Genomic DNA, 15980 nt, shown 5'->3' with positions numbered 1-15980 from the left:
ATATATATATATATATATATATACATATATATATATATATATATATATATATATATATATATATATATATATATATATATATATATATATATATATATATATATATATATATATATATATATATATATATATATATATGTATATATATATGTGTGTGTGTGTGTGTATGTATATATGCTTGCATGTGTGTGGTGCACAATAAGAACTGGTCTTTCCAGTCAAAGTTTGGCTCAGATTAAAGGATCTCTATTGAAATTTACTTGTTTCTTAACCTAACTCAACTTTCTACCTCGCAAAACCATGAACATCAAGTGATCTCCGTCGCATATAAGTCACGCGCCTTCGTTTCCCGCGGTCTCTATGGCACCGTAGCTCCGTAGAGACTGTTTTCACTGTCATGAACTGAGTTTTGCCTCGTGACGTCACCGTGAGTCACTATCCCGGCACCGTAGAGACTGTTCTCACTGTCATGGGACGAATTCTGCCTGGTCAGACCACCGGCTCCAGCTGCAGTGACTCTGGGAGATCCTGAAAAAATTTTATTATTATTATTATTATTATTATTATTATTATTATTATTATTATTATTATTATTATTATTATTATTATTATTATCATAGTAACAAGAATTGGATTAATTTGTATGAGAGCTTTCTCTTTCAGAGGAAAGAGTGAGCCGTTAAGCAAAAAAGTGTTCAATTTATTGTCGATTTTTGCCACTTACAGACTTAGGTTTTTTTTATAATTTGTATTTTTTTAGTACTTATCCACTTTCAGCAAGTTTTTCTAGGTTTTCAAAGAACGACTGGTTACTATAATACAAAAGACATCGGTTACTTTATATAATGTCAATTTTTAAGCACTTATCCTCTCCTAGCAATTTTTGTCCAAGTTTTCAAAGAATATCTCTAAATACTACAATATAGAAATTCTTTGATTACTATAATAAAAAGATATTCGTTAAGGTACCTCGGTACTTTTCTCTATTTTTGCCAGTTTTAGCAATTGTTCCAGGTCTGATAACTATATTATTATTATTATTATTATTATTATTATTATTATTATTATTATTATTATTATTATTATTATTATCACCGGTGTAGAAATCCACAACGGAGTAAGTGTTAATATATATTAAAAATATGTTTTTGATATACATTTACACTTACACCCCTGTGGATTTCTTCACCATTTTAGTGACTCATTCTCTTATGACATTATTATTATTATTATTATTATTATTACTATTATTATTATTATTATTATTATTATTATTATTATTATTATTATTATTATTATTATTATTATTATAAAGAGCCCCATCTCATCAATGTCCCAGACGAGACTAAAAGTCCCATTCAGGATGCATTCAAGGCCGAAGCTGAACTCTGAAAGTCTTAGTAATGTTTCTCTCAGCACGACAGAAATTATTATTATTATTATTATTATTATTATTATTATTATTATTATTATTATTATTATTATTATTATTATTATTATTATTAACTGGAAGAAATATTTACCTTCACGTAATTATTATTATTATTATTATTATTATTATTATTATTATTATTATTATTATTATTAACTGGAAGAAATATTTACCTTCACGTAATTCTTCTCCCTTCTTCTTCCAGCAGAACCTGTAGCCAAGGAAAGCTGCGACAAGAATAAGTAGAAGAAGAACTGAAGACGCCACAACGACATTCAAGATGAGAGTTCCGTTTGTGTTTGTTTGTTCCTTTTTGTCTGAAAAGACATGTAAGTCTGTTAGCATACACATTTATTAATTTTTTTCATTCAGTAGATGAAACCTATTCACATGGGACAAGCACGCCCAAGGGACCATTCACTTGAAATTCAGGCTTCCAAAGAATTTCATGATGTTCATTAGAAAGAAGTAACAGAAAGTAATGGGAAATACAGAAAGAAGACATCTCTTATTAAAAGAGATAAAATAAATTTACAAATGAGGCAATATATTCTGAAAATCTGGTATTAGTTGTTTTGAAAGACCAATCTGAATAAAAAAATAAATCAACAAATAAAGCAATGCATTCTGAAACTCTGATATTAATTGTTTTAAAAGGCAATATGAATACAAAAATAAATTAACTAATAAAGCAATATATTCTGAAAATCTGGTATTAGTTGTTTTGAAAGACCAATCTGAATAAAAAAATAAATCAACAAATAAAGCAATGCATTCTGAAACTCTGATATTAATTGTTTTAAAAGGCAATATGAATACAAAAATAAATTAACTAATAAAGCAATATATTCTGAAAATCTGGTATTAATTGTTTTGAAAGACCAATCTGAATAAAAAAATAAATCAACAACTAAAGCAATGCATTCTGAAACTCTGATATTAATTGTTTTAAAAGACAATATGAATACAAAAATAAATTAACTAATAAAGCAATATATTCTGAAAATCTGGTATTAATTGTTTTGAAAGACCAATCTGAATAAAAAAAATAAATTAACAAATAAAGCAATGCATTCTGAAACTCTGATATTAATTGTTTTAAAAGGCAATATGAATACAAAAATAAATTAACTAATAAAGCAATATATTCTGAAAATCTGGTATTAATTGTTTTGAAAGACCAATCTGAATAAAAAAATAAATCAACAAATAAAGCAATGCATTCTGAAACTCTGATATTAATTGTTTTAAAAGGCAATATGAATACAAAAATAAATTAACTAATAAAGCAATATATTCTGAAAATCTGGAATTAATTGTTTTGAAAGACCAATCTGAATAAAAAAATAAATTAACAAATAAAGCAATGCATTCTGAAACTCTGATATTAATTGTTTTAAAAGACAAATCTAAATAAAAAAATAAATGAACAAATAAAGCAATATATTCTGAAAATCTTAAATTATTTTTTTTAAAAGACCAATCTGGATAAAAAAAATAAATTAACAAATAAAGCAACATATTCCGAAACTCTGATATTAATTGTTTTAAAAGGCAAATCTAAAAAAAAAATAAATTAATAAATAAAGCAATATATTCTGAAAATCTTAAATTAATTTTTTAAAAAGACCAATCTGAATAAAATAATAAATTAATAAATAAAGCAACATATTCTGAAACTCTGATATTAATTGTTTTAAAAGGCAAATCTAAATACAAAAATAAATTAACAAATAAAGCAATATATTCTGAAAATCTTAAATTAATTTTTTTAAAAGGCCATTCTGAATAAAAAAATAAATTAACAAATAAGGCAACATATTCCGAAACTCTGATATTAATTGTGATAAAAGACAAATCTAATTACACAACAGGCCTTGAAAAACATCAGCATATGAATGACAATGTGACCTCTCAGTCTGACATTGTTCAAGACGTTTGACATATTTCAAATTCCTATTTGACCTACGACATATACTGTAGGCATGAAAATGACCTTTGTATGTGTGAATTTGACCTAGGCATTCGACTCACTCCAGACGTTAGTTGAATGAGTGATTATATTTAACAGATTTTGTGTCTGTCTCAGGGAGTTAGGAATTTATGGGCAAAGTTAATTTTGACGTGTAGTTCACGTTAATGAGATCGACATTTGGATTGTACTTACCCTTTGGGTCTAAAGGCATCGAGAATAATTGGTACTTGAGGAAGGTGTCACTGTACAATTCCAGGCGACGTCCTTTCAGCCCATGCTTGCTCAAGACGTGAGCCTCTGCCTCGTAAACGATTTTCTGAATTAATACAAAAGAAAATTATTGCACTATTTTAAGTTATTTTCTAAGCTTCATCATCATTGTAAAAAAAGCAGAATTTAAAAGGTACTTTATTCGGTATGAGTATGAGCGGACAAAATAAAAAAGGGTTAATTTATTCAGCATATGTATGCAGTATAACAATACAGCCACTGCTTCCAAGAATACTTTACTGAGATTTTCCATACTAGTTTAAAAAGCTACACGCTAAATCAGAAATTGCTTACATTTACAGAAATCCGAATAATGAACCATCCTTTTTCGACAGTTGCTTTGAAACTTCCGTGAGTGGGTTCGGTGTCATAATACAAGTTGAAAGTAACTGAATCATTGGTTTCCTGGTCGTTCCAAAGGGCCAGCCACATCTCTTCTTTTTCTGGAAGGCTGATATTTACACTTGTTCCACGATGCATCTCCTCTAAGTCATCTGGTGAATAAATAAAGATTTCAAAATTGTAAGAAGCATCTCAGGATGACATTCCTGAAGAGGAGAAAAGGAAAATATATATTTTTTCAATGTTACAAGACCCTTACAAGACCCCATTGTATTTCTGAAACCACAAAATGACGAGCTGTCTCGGTGGCATCTTGACACATGTTCGAAGCAAAAGGCATAAACTGGGTATTATTCCCAAAGAGCGACTGACAATGCAAGTAAGATTAGAACTGCTGATCTTTGCTGAGTATAAGGTGGGAAGAGAAGGTCCATAAAAATCTCAGTGGGAGGAAAACAATTCCCTTTGGTCCAAACGTCAAATTTCGGATTTTAGACACGCCTTTCAAAGGAGGCACAACTCGAAAAAGTTGTAAAAAGATTTTCATGTCATTGGAAAAATATTTTCATTGTTATCAGGTTTTAGAGTGTTATTAAACATTACAGCAAAGGAAAACAAAACTGAAAACTCACGCTCTTTCAAAGGCAGAGCAAACGTTTGGAGTTCGAATGGTTCCCTGCCTTTGCTTTCTATAGAAAGATTTCTTGCTTGCGAAGATCCCAGATTTTCAGGAAACACGGTGCTACCGGAATGAACATGCCTTATCCCCTGTAAAAATAGTTTTGAATAATGTCAATACTCCGAAGTATTGAAACCTGGAAGTTCTATATTTCATTTGTACACGGATTTTGTAAGCCTTTAAGTTAAAAGGCTTACAAAATCCGAGTACAAATGAAACAAAATATGAGGAAAATGATAAGTTAAAAACTCACTGTGTGACAAATATTGATGCAGACACACAAACATGTGTATCTATGTATGTATCTATCTTTCTTTTTACATACATACATACATACATACATACATACATACATACATACATACATACATACATACATACATACATACATACATATAGACGCACTCATGAGTATGTTTTATATATATATATATATATATATATATATATATATATATATATATATATATATATATATATATATATATATATATAATTTTTATCACACCGTGATTTATGTATTATATTCATGAGGCTACAACTGTCGCTTAATATCAATTCACGCTACTTCAGGAATATCCCCGATGGGGAATTAACACCGAAAGGGAATTCTTAGAGTGATAAATGGATCGGAACCGCCTGGTCTCGACCCTCGACACGGTAACTTCCAGCGAGTCCTTTCGACGGCGGCTCAATCGTTTGACCGTCGAATGGAGTCGCTGGAAGTTACCGTGTCGAGGGGTCGAGACCAGGCGGTTCCGATCCATTTATCACTTTAAAAATTCCCCTTCGGTGTTAATTTCCCGTCGGGATATTCCTGAAGTAGCGTGAATTGATATTGCGACATTTGTAGTTTCATGAATATATATATATATATATATATATATATATATATATATATATATATATATATATATATATATATATATATATATATATATATATATATATATATATATTTGTGCGTGTAAGTATAATTACAAATGTCATCAACCGTTATTTCCAACTCACCTTTTCTGTAATCACGAGGTACGGAACCCAGAGTGATCCATTGAAACACTTGTCGCAAGCATTACTTGTCATTTCTTCTCCTTCTAAGTAGTATTTGTAGCTGAAACTGGGATCCTCGGTAGACTTCATGGCCAGAATGCAAGTTTCGCCCTCAGGAAGGGCAAAACGGACCGAATCACCTGGAGAAGTTCTCCTTACGAAAGAGACTGCAATGAGAAAATGATAGCACATCTTAACCTCTTATCAATAATTAGGAATAATTTTGAAGATTACTTTCTGATATGATTAACGGCTTCCCATTCATCGTGGAAATTCCCTTGGCTCTTTCATGGCTACGCGAGTCTCTCTTAAGAAGTAGCCACAGCCTCGCGGTCCATCTCCTCGGCTCCGAGGTCCTTTATTCCTCGCACAGCTGGACTGAGGACCAGTCTCCCTGATGAGGATTTTGTGATTTTGTGCCACTGGAACCTCAAAAGTTCAATCGTAGATGCAGTGCATTACTTCTTCTTCTTCTTTTCTTTAACGTGCTTTTTCCCCATTTTTGTATGGGGTAAGCACGATGCCTTCTACCCTAAAGCAATTCTCTCGAATTTTCTAATCAACTTATATTTTCATCAATCTATTTATGAATTTGCTCATTTATTTTTTTCCTTCTAGTCACCGATCTCTTCTTTCTGCGTTTCATTTTACGTTCTGTTACTTTCAAATGAACGCCATAATATTCTTTGGAAGCTTGAATTTCAAGTCGAAGGCCCCTTTGGTGGGCTTATTCCATATGAACAGGGTTCATCTTCTGAATAATAATAATAATAATAATAATAATAATAATAATAATAATAATAATAATAATAATAATAATAATACAGAAAGGCTGCAGAAGGAAGTGTAGGGGCACAAAAGACCAGCTCCAAATAGACGAAATTGTAATGAAGAATAGTAAGAGAAGGAGAACCAACCTAAGCATGGCATGGATTGACTACAAGAAAGCCTTCGACATGATGCCGCACACGTGGCTGATAGAATGTCTGAAGAAAACACCACCAGCTTTCTTAAAAATACAATGTGCAACTGGAATACAGTACTTACAAGCTCTGGGATAAGACTAGCAGAGGTTAACATCAGGAGAGGGATCTTTCAAGGCAACATACTGCCCCCACTACTCATCGTAGTAGCCATGATTCCCATGACAAAAGTACTGCAGAAGATGGATGCTGGGTACCAACTCAAGAAAGGAGGCAACAGAATTAACTATCCGATGTTCATGGACGACATCAAGCTGTATGGTAAGAGCATCAAGGAAATAGATACCCTAATCCAGACTGTAAGGATTGTATCTGGGGACATCAGGATGGAGTTTGGAGTAGAAAAATGCGTCTTGTTAAACATACAAAAAGGAAAAGTAACAACGACAGAAGGGATAAAGCTACCAGACGGGAATGGCATCAAACATATAGATGAGACAGGATACAAATACCTGGGAATAATAGAATGAGAGACATGAAACACCAAGAGATGAAGGACACGATCAGGAGAGAATATATGCAGAGACTTAAGGCGATGCTCAAGTCGAAACTCAATGCCGGAAACATGACGAAAGCCATAAACACATGGGCAGTACCAGTAATCGGATACAGCGCAGGAGTAGTGGACTGGACGAAGGCTGAACTACGCAGCATAGACCAGAAAACTAGGACACACAAGACAATACACAAAGTACTACACCCAAGAGCAAATACAGACAGACTATACATAACACGAAAGGAAGGGGGGAGAGGGCTACTAAGCATAGAGGACTGCGTCAACATCGAGAGCAGAGCACTGAGGCAATATCTGAAAACCAGTGAAGATGAGTGGTTAAGGAGTGCGTGGGAAGAAGGACTGATAAAAGTAGATAAAGACCCAGGAAATATATAGAGACAAAAGAATGAAAAACAGAACAGAGGAATGGCGCAACAAACCAATGCACGGACAGCACATGAGACAGACAAAAGAACTGGCCAGCGATGAAACATGGCAATGGCTACAGAGGGGAGAACTCAAGAAGGAAACAGAAGGAATGCTAACGGTGGCACAAGATCAGACCCTAAGAACCAGGTATGTCCAAAGAACAATAGACGGAAATAACATCTCACCCATATGCGGGAAGTGCAATATGAAAGACGAGGCCATAAACCACATAGCAAGCGAATGTCCGGCGCTTGCACAGCACAGAACCAGTACAAAAAGTGGCATGATTCAGTAGCAAAAGCCCTCCACAGGAGCCTGTGCAAGAAACACCAGCTAGCTTGCGGTAATAAGTGGCACGAACACCAACCTGAGGGCGTGATAGGAAACGATCAGGCAAAGATCCTCTGGGACTATGGTATCAGAACCAATTGACCAGGCGTGACGTAGATTGACAAAATCAAGCGGAAGTATCACTCACTGATGTGGCAGTACCATGGGACACAAGAGTAGATGAGAAAGAAAGAGGAAAAAGTGATAAGTATCAAGACCTGAAAATCGAAATAAGAAGGATATGGAATATGCCAGTGGAAATTGTACCCATAATCATAGGAACACTAGACACGATCCCAAGATCCCTGAGAAGAAATCTGGAAAAACTAGATGCCGAAGTAGCTCCAGGACTCATGCAGAAAAGTGTGCTACTAGAAACAGCGTACATAGTGAGCAAAGTGATGGACTCCTAAGGAGGCAGGATGCAACCCAGAACCCCACACTATAAAAACCACCCGGTCGAATAGGATGCCTGTGATAGACAAAAAAAAAATAATAATATATACTAACAGAGGATTCAACAGGCAAATATAAATCAATAATAAGAAAACTACAGCTTTTGTTGATGTGTCAGTAAACAAGTAAACTCGACAGGAAGGATTACAAAGTCACCAGGAAATCTTATCGTCTGCATCCGGTCAGGACTGAAGAACGGGTTCAGATCACCACCAAGTATGGAATAAGACTTGGGCTATTCGTCACGCAAGAACCAAATCTCGTCCCTCGTCTTAGAAGGTCAGAGTTCATGATGATGACAATTGGAAAACCCCCAAAAAGTACATTTGAAGTGAAATGAGTTTACTTAGAAGACTGTAACACTGAAAATTCATCATTATCTTATTGATGTCTGATGCGAGCCATGGGATCTAATTGTTTCTGAGAAACTAGGAATTTGATTGTTAGACCTTTAGTGTCTGATAAACCTGGCTGCATACGGATTATTGGAATTTTATGTCTCTACAAGAAAAAAAACTGGGATATATTGCCCAAAATAAATATAAAGCCACGCCCCTTTTTTTATCAAAGTCTTTAGGAGTGTTACCAACATTGTAACGTGCTATTGCCATATGGTGAGTCATTTCAGTTTATGGGAAAATCCTCCTGAAAAAGAATGACAAGAGAAAACATGAAACGCTGATATTTGTCAGCCATTCTTACTTGTTGCGTCAGCAGCTGCCGACAAGGACACGCCCAGGAGAAACGTCAGGACCAGTCTCTCCATCCTGTAGAAGCCCGGGGGGGAATTTTTTCTTCAGAGGGAGGTAATCACTTAACTGTTCTCCCTTCGAAGGATTCCTAATTTCGAGAAGGAATCTTCCTCACAGTATTCCTAATGTTGCGAAGTATTCCTCCTCACAGGATTCCTGATGCCACGAAGTACCCTTCCTCACAGGAATCCTAATGCTGCGAAGTTTTCCTCCTTCAAGGATTCCCAATGTTGCAACGTTTTCCTGCTTGTAGGATTCTTAACCCGCGAAATATTCCATCCTTGTAGGATTCCAAGCGTCGTGAAGGACTCCTACTGCCTCTTTGTAGGGTTCCCAATGCCTCGAGGTAGTCCTCGAATCACCGAACGTCCTCACGGAGCCAAGCGGAGCTACGTACTGCGGTCAAGAGAGTTGATATGCTATCTGAATTCCTGTGTTTTTGAGTGACGTTATCTGGGCGGTGGACCGGAAATAGACAGGAAATGTGTGTGTATGTTTATATATATATATATATATATATATATATATATATATATATATATATATATATATATATATATATGTATATATACATACATATATATACGTGTGTGTGTGTATATATATATATATATATATATATATATATATATATATATATATATATATATATATCCTCAAGAGTGTGGTGACAGACATGATAATAAAAGAACAATTGAAGAATGATAATTTGGCATAATCTTGAAGCTGTTGCCACGGATTTCTTGAAGAGCTAAGCACACAAACGATCAACATCCTAAAAGGATTTCCTGATGTGGATCCTGTATTTAGCTTCTTATTCAACGTGAACACGTTTTATTATAAGAAGGAGTGGCTCTAGTGAAGAAGCAATTCATTGTCACTGCTGCATTCATAAACTGATAATTATTATTATTATTATTATTATTATTATTATTATTATTATTATTATTATTATTATTGGAAGTAATGGCAGTATTACTTGGACCATTTTTGGCTACAAATACTTAGTGGAAATGTAAATATTATCATTTATCTTTTCACCCTTTATTTCATATCCGACATGCAAAGGTAGAGATTAAAAGTGATGTGAAATACAATAAAATCAGAAAATGTACAAAGCTCCTAGATTAAGTACACAATCCTGTATACCTTAAACAGTATATCTATATAATATGTGTGTTTACATACAACCAATACAGGTTTTCCAGCCCAAGATCCATTTGGTAAAAGGTCTCTCTATAACTCTACAACAACAACAGGAACCGGATGTTTTTACACTTCAGTTTATCGCCGTGGCTTCTGAAGCCGTGGTAGACCGTAAATAGGGTTCTCAGTTTCTTCAGTCAAATGTGGTCTGGTCACACCGCCTCGAGCAACTGGTCTAGCGGTCATTTCCATCTGCGCAGGACCTGAGAGATGGATGACCATTATCATGTAGAAATATTAAATTCATTTGGAAATTTAAAGAGGGAGACATTCAGAGAATGATTTAACTGCTAGGCTAAATTAGGTCGTAATTAGACCTACACATTCTTCATGTTGGCACTCTGAAACTGAACCTTGGCCGTGACGTCTAGGCTTATACCACTATGTTTTTAGGTCTACAATGAATATCTCATATTTCTACGACAGGGAAATGTCTGTTACTTTTACGTAAAGTTAGTTCATCAAGCTGAGATTCCTCTCCATCACAGAAATGCTATGATATTCTCAAACTAAAGTTCTACAGTTAAACTATCGTAGTCACGATCTTAAAGAAGAACGTGAGCTTGGAATGGAAACTGACATTTGCTTCTCAGATCTACCACAACTTTTGAAAGCATTAGTCAGATCTTTCCTAGATAGTGACCCCCAAGGGTAGCCACCTTTGCGGCGTGTTTAGCACAAGCCCGTTGCTGATGACCGCAAAAACATAAACAAAAGTCTTTAAATATCATAACGACAATGACCCCCCAAGAAATATTAGTCGTAGAGAACGACCCCCGAAAACCCTTAGTGGTCACTATCTAGGAAAGATGCCATAAGGTTTTTGTCAAGAAGGTGCTGTGGCCTCCAGAAGCAACTACCTTCATTCGACCCTGTGGTGTTTCTCTTGCGGCAGAACCTGTAGCCAAGGTAAGACACACCAAGAAGAAGAAGAAGAAGCAGAACCAACGACACCACAACAGGTAAGACGATCGTTAGGCCTATGTCTGTGTCTGTAGATGAATTGCGTTATATTAATATTTGGTTATTCATCAGAATTTGAGTAATGTTTCTTTTGACCACTAAAGGGAAAGCTGCATTTCGATGTGGAGTGATTTACAACCTCTCAAAAAGTGGAGATGCGAGAAATTGGGATTAGTGAATGAAATCTTAGTAGTGCTTCTCAGTTGAGTTGGAATGCGTCTCAGGTGAGGTGGAATGTGTTTCAGGTGAGTTGAACTGTGTTTCAGGTGAGTTGGAATGCGTCTCAGTCGAGTAGGAATGAGCGTCAGGTGAACTGGAATGTATCTCAGTTGAACTGGAATGTGTCTCAGTTTAGTAGGAATGTGCCTCAGGTGAGTTGGAATGCGTTTCTGTAGAGTTGGAAGGTGTCTCAGTTGAGTTGTAATGTCTCGGATGAGGTGGAATGCGTCTCAGGCGAATAGGAATGAGCCTCATAGGTATTGGAATGTATCTCAGTTAAGTTGTAATGTGTCTCAGTTGAGTAGGAATGAGTCTCAGGTAAGATGGAATGCGTCTCTGTTAAGTAGGAATGTGTCTCAGGTGAGTTGAAATGTGTCTCAGCAGAGTTGGAATGTGTCTCAGTTGAGTTGAAATGTCTCAGTTGAGTTGGAATGTGTCTCAGGTGAGCTGGAATGAGTGAGTTATTAAATGAGGTAATAGACTTCTTATTTATCAGAGTATGTATTCATAAAAAAATAATAATTTTAGATGATTTAATTTTACTTTTTTTGCTTTCCAACATTGTTGATCACCTGCTTGGCAATAGTTGATTGTGATTATTAAGCAAAATGACTAACCAGTGTTATTTATTCTGTTGGTGTAATGCATTCCTCATACACACACAAACATGCATGCACAAACACATACAGAACAAGGTATACATTATGTATATATAACTTTTATTTGGATTTTGTAATACCAAATTTGGTGTTGTTAATTGTGTATTCCTCTGAACGCGCTTAATACTTAGGCTATACATACCAGTTGGCTCTAAGGGCATCGCAAATAATTGGCACTCTAGAGATATGTCACTTAACAATTTCAAACGACGTCCTTTGGCGCCAGGCTTGTTCAGGTCATAAACGATTCTCTGAATGAAAACAGATGAAAAATGATTACACTCTTCTCCATTATTTTCTAAGTTTCGTCACCATTGTGAAAAGCATAATATAAAGGGTTTTTTTTCGTTATAAATATCAGTGGAGAAAAGAACTTAATTTATTCAAAATGATTACACCATTTTCCATTATTTTCTAAGTTGCATCATCATTGTAAAAAGCATAACATAAAATATTTCTTTTATAAATGTGAGTGGAGAAAAGAAGTTAATTTATTCATCTTTTCATGGAAATGACTGACATTTTTCATGCTAGTTTAAGAAGCTACACACTAAATCATACAAGACTGACATGCTGATAAATCTGAATAATGAACCATCCTTTTTCGACCGGTGCTGTGAAAGATTGGCCAGTGAGTTCGGTATAGTTGTACCAATTGAAAGTGACTGAAGCAGTGGTTTCTTGGCGGTTCCAAATGGCCAGCCACACTTCTTCTTTCTCTGGAAGGTCGAAATCTACAGCTCCCCGACAAGGCATCGTGTCATCTGTGAAGTAAATAAGTAAATTATGACCTCAGGGTGACATACGTGAGCAGCATTCTAGGCAAAGGAAGATCAGTGTTCACTTTGCCTTTATGTTATACCTTCGACAGTTCAGTCTGAAGAAAAATGTCACTAGAATTTATGCAAATTGAGCCGGCAGATTGCCTTACTGAAAGTATTACTCATTTACGAAAGGGGTCTCTTTTTTTTTTTAATATTGCAAGACCCCTTAAATTTTTAAAATTCGAAATAATCGGTTGTTTTCATGTCAGACTACAGAAGTGCTACAAGAAATGGTCAATTTTATTAATTTTGTCAGCAGAATACGTGGTAAAACGAAGAGGTTGAATCCCATAAGCTCAGGAAATCCTTTTGGGGAAAACAAAATTGCTGATCTTTGCAGAATGTAATCATAAGAGAACGTCCATAAAAATCTCAGTGGGAAGAAAATTTCGGATTTGAGACACGCCTTTGAAAAGAAGTGCAAATTGGGAAAGTTATCGAATGCTTTTCATGTCATTAGAGAAAAATATCATTATTATTATTATTATTATCAGGTTTTAGAGTTAAATAACACAGCAAAGGGGAACAAAAAGGGAAAACTTACGGCTTTCCAAAGGCAGAGTAATCACTTGGAGTTTGACTGGCGAGGAGCCTCTGTTTTCTACAGAAAGGTTTCTTGCTTCTGCGGATCCTGTGTTTTCGTAAAACCAGTTTCTTTCGGAATCGTAACGTTTCGTCCACTGAAAAAATATACATTTCATTGTCGATACTACTTCGAGCAGCTGAAAATGTCTGATTTTTTTATTCTATTTTTTCTTCGTCTTTCAGGATATTATGAGACTGATAAATCAAGAATTCTTTTCATCACAATTTCAGTTGTAGATATATCAGTCTAACTATCTACACACAAACATAAACGTAAAAATATACGTACACATACGTCAACACACACACACACATATATATATATATATATATATATATATATATATATATATATATATATATATATATATATATATATATATATATACACACATATATATATATATATATATATATATATATATATATATATATACGTACACACAACACACATAAACACACACACACACACACACACACACACACACACACACACACATATATATATATATATATATATATATATATATATATATATATATATATATATATATATATATATATATATACATACATACATACATACAGTTATAATTGTAATCAGTCATTCTCTTCAGCTCACCTCCTCTGTAATCGTGAGAAATGGAACCCATTGGGGTCCCCAGAAACAAACATCACAATTATCACTTTCTATAGTTCTTTTATTATAATATCGGTATGTGATTCCGGTGTTTTCCACAGACTTCGTGGCAAGTACCAACGTTTTGCTCTCGGGAAGCGAAAAAGTGGTCGAATCGCCTCCATAAATCGTCCTGATGGAGGAAACTGCAAAGAAATAATGATGACACACCTTAACAACTGATCAACAATTAGGAATAATTAGGAAGGCGACTTTCTGATAGGGTTAATGGCGTCCCATCCGTCGTGGAAACTCCCTTGGGTTTTTCGTGGCTACGCGAGTCTCTCTTAAGAAGTAGCCACAAGCCTCGCTGTCCAGCTTCTCGGTTCCAGAGGCCCTTTATTCCTCGCACAGCTGGACTGTGGACCAGCCTCCCTGATGAGGATTTTGTGCAACTGGAACCTCGAAAGTTCAAGCGTAGATGCAATGATTTACTACCCTAAAGCAATTCTCTTGAATTTTATCATTTACTTATATTTTTCTTATGTCTGTTTATGAAATTGCTAATTTATTTTTCTTATCTGTTAACCAATTACTTCTTTCTGTATTTCCTGTTGCTTCTTTTACGTCTTTCAAATGAACTCCATAATGTTTCTTGGAAGCTTGAATTTCAAGTCAATGGCCCCTTTGGTATGCTTATTGCATATGGATAGGGTTCATGTTCTGAATAATAATAATAATAATAATAATAATAATAATAATAATAATAATAATAATAATAATAATAATAATAATAATAATAATAATAATGACAAACGATTGAACAGACATATAAAAATCATTAATAAGAAAACTGGAGCTTTTGTCCTTGTGTTAGTGAACAAAGCAATTCGAAAAAAATGATTACAAAGTCACGAGGAAAACTTGCCGTCTCTGCATCCTGTCGGGACTGAAGAACGCGTTCTGATCGCCACCAAATATAGAATAAGTCCTTGACTATTCGTCACACAAGAATCAGATCTCGTCCCTCGTCTTAAAACGTCAGAGCTAACAATTATAACGATTGGAAACCCTTACAAAAAAGAGCTCTTGAAGTGAAATGAGTTTACGTAGAAGATCGTCAAACTGAAACTCCGGAATTATCTGATGCAGGTCAGACTCGAGTCATGGGATCCAATTATTTCTCAGAAACTGGGGGTTTTGTTGTCAGACCTTTAGTGCCTGGTAAACTTGGTTACAGACGTATTACTGGGAAGTTTATGGCCCTAAAATAAAAGAATAACTGAGATATACTGCCCAAAACAAAAATAAAGCCACTTTTTTATCAAAGTCTTTTGGGGGTGTTACGAACATTGTAACATCACAAACTCATTTCACTCCAAGAGCTCTTTTTTGTAGGGTTTTCCAATCGTTGTAATTGTTAGTTCTGACGTTTTAAGACGAGGGACGAGACTTGATTCTTGTGTGATGAATAGTCCAGGACTTATTCTATACTTGGTGGCGATCTGAACGCGTTCTTCAGTCCTGACAGGATGTAGAGACGGCAAGTTTTCCTCGTGACTTTGTAATCATTTTTTTCGAATTGCTTTGTTCACTAACACAAGAACAAAAGCTCCAGTTTTCTTATTATTGATTTATATATGTCTGTTCAATCGTTTATTATTATTATTATTATTATTATTATTATTATTATTATTATTATTATTATTAT

General features: G+C 34.7%; 2 protein-coding genes across 3 annotated transcripts in view; both read right to left on the bottom strand.

Annotated features, from left to right (window-relative positions):
* Window positions 1-224: 224 nt before the first annotated feature.
* Window positions 225-9592, bottom strand: LOC136852347 (uncharacterized). Its single transcript, XM_067126922.1, has 7 exons — window positions 9145-9592; window positions 5710-5915; window positions 4652-4787; window positions 3972-4171; window positions 3600-3723; window positions 1606-1749; window positions 225-528 (listed from the first exon to the last, which is right to left on the bottom strand). The coding sequence occupies exons 1-7, from the start codon at window positions 9206-9208 to the stop codon at window positions 359-361; spliced, it is 1044 nt and encodes a 347-aa protein (XP_066983023.1). The 5' UTR covers window positions 9209-9592; the 3' UTR covers window positions 225-358.
* Window positions 9593-10105: 513 nt separating this feature from the next.
* LOC136852346 (uncharacterized) overlaps window positions 10106-15980 on the bottom strand; it is a 6382-nt gene continuing 507 nt past the window's right edge. Inside the window, exons 2-7 of one of the 2 annotated variants that reach the window (XM_067126920.1) lie at window positions 14273-14475; window positions 13610-13745; window positions 12812-13005; window positions 12384-12492; window positions 11261-11392; window positions 10113-10603 (exon numbers count right to left, since the gene is read on the bottom strand). In XM_067126920.1, the coding sequence (XP_066983021.1) occupies window positions 10479-10603; window positions 11261-11392; window positions 12384-12492; window positions 12812-13005; window positions 13610-13745; window positions 14273-14475 (899 nt within the window). In that variant the 3' untranslated portion in view covers window positions 10113-10478. Of the gene's footprint in view, window positions 10604-11260; window positions 11393-12383; window positions 12493-12811; window positions 13006-13609; window positions 13746-14272; window positions 14476-15980 lie in introns of both variants that reach the window. The other variant, XM_067126921.1, reaches the window with a different exon arrangement.

The sequence above is a fragment of the Macrobrachium rosenbergii genome, chromosome 25 (genome assembly GCF_040412425.1).
Source record: "Macrobrachium rosenbergii isolate ZJJX-2024 chromosome 25, ASM4041242v1, whole genome shotgun sequence".
In the NCBI taxonomy this organism is placed as follows: Eukaryota; Metazoa; Arthropoda; class Malacostraca; order Decapoda; family Palaemonidae; genus Macrobrachium; species Macrobrachium rosenbergii.
Note: the sequence above shows the minus strand (reverse complement) of the source record. Positions and strands in the feature narration are given on the sequence as shown.

Coding starts and splice junctions, on each gene's coding strand:
- LOC136852347 (XM_067126922.1), bottom strand. CDS start 9,208: ATGGAGAGACTGGTCCTGACGTTTCTCCTGGGCGTGTCCTTGTCGGCA. Junction 5,916..9,144: donor GGCAGCTGCTGACGCAACAA/GTAAGAATGGCT, acceptor TTCTCATTGCAG/TCTCTTTCGTAAGGAGAACT. Junction 4,172..4,651: donor TGCTCTGCCTTTGAAAGAGC/GTGAGTTTTCAG, acceptor TTTATTCACCAG/ATGACTTAGAGGAGATGCAT.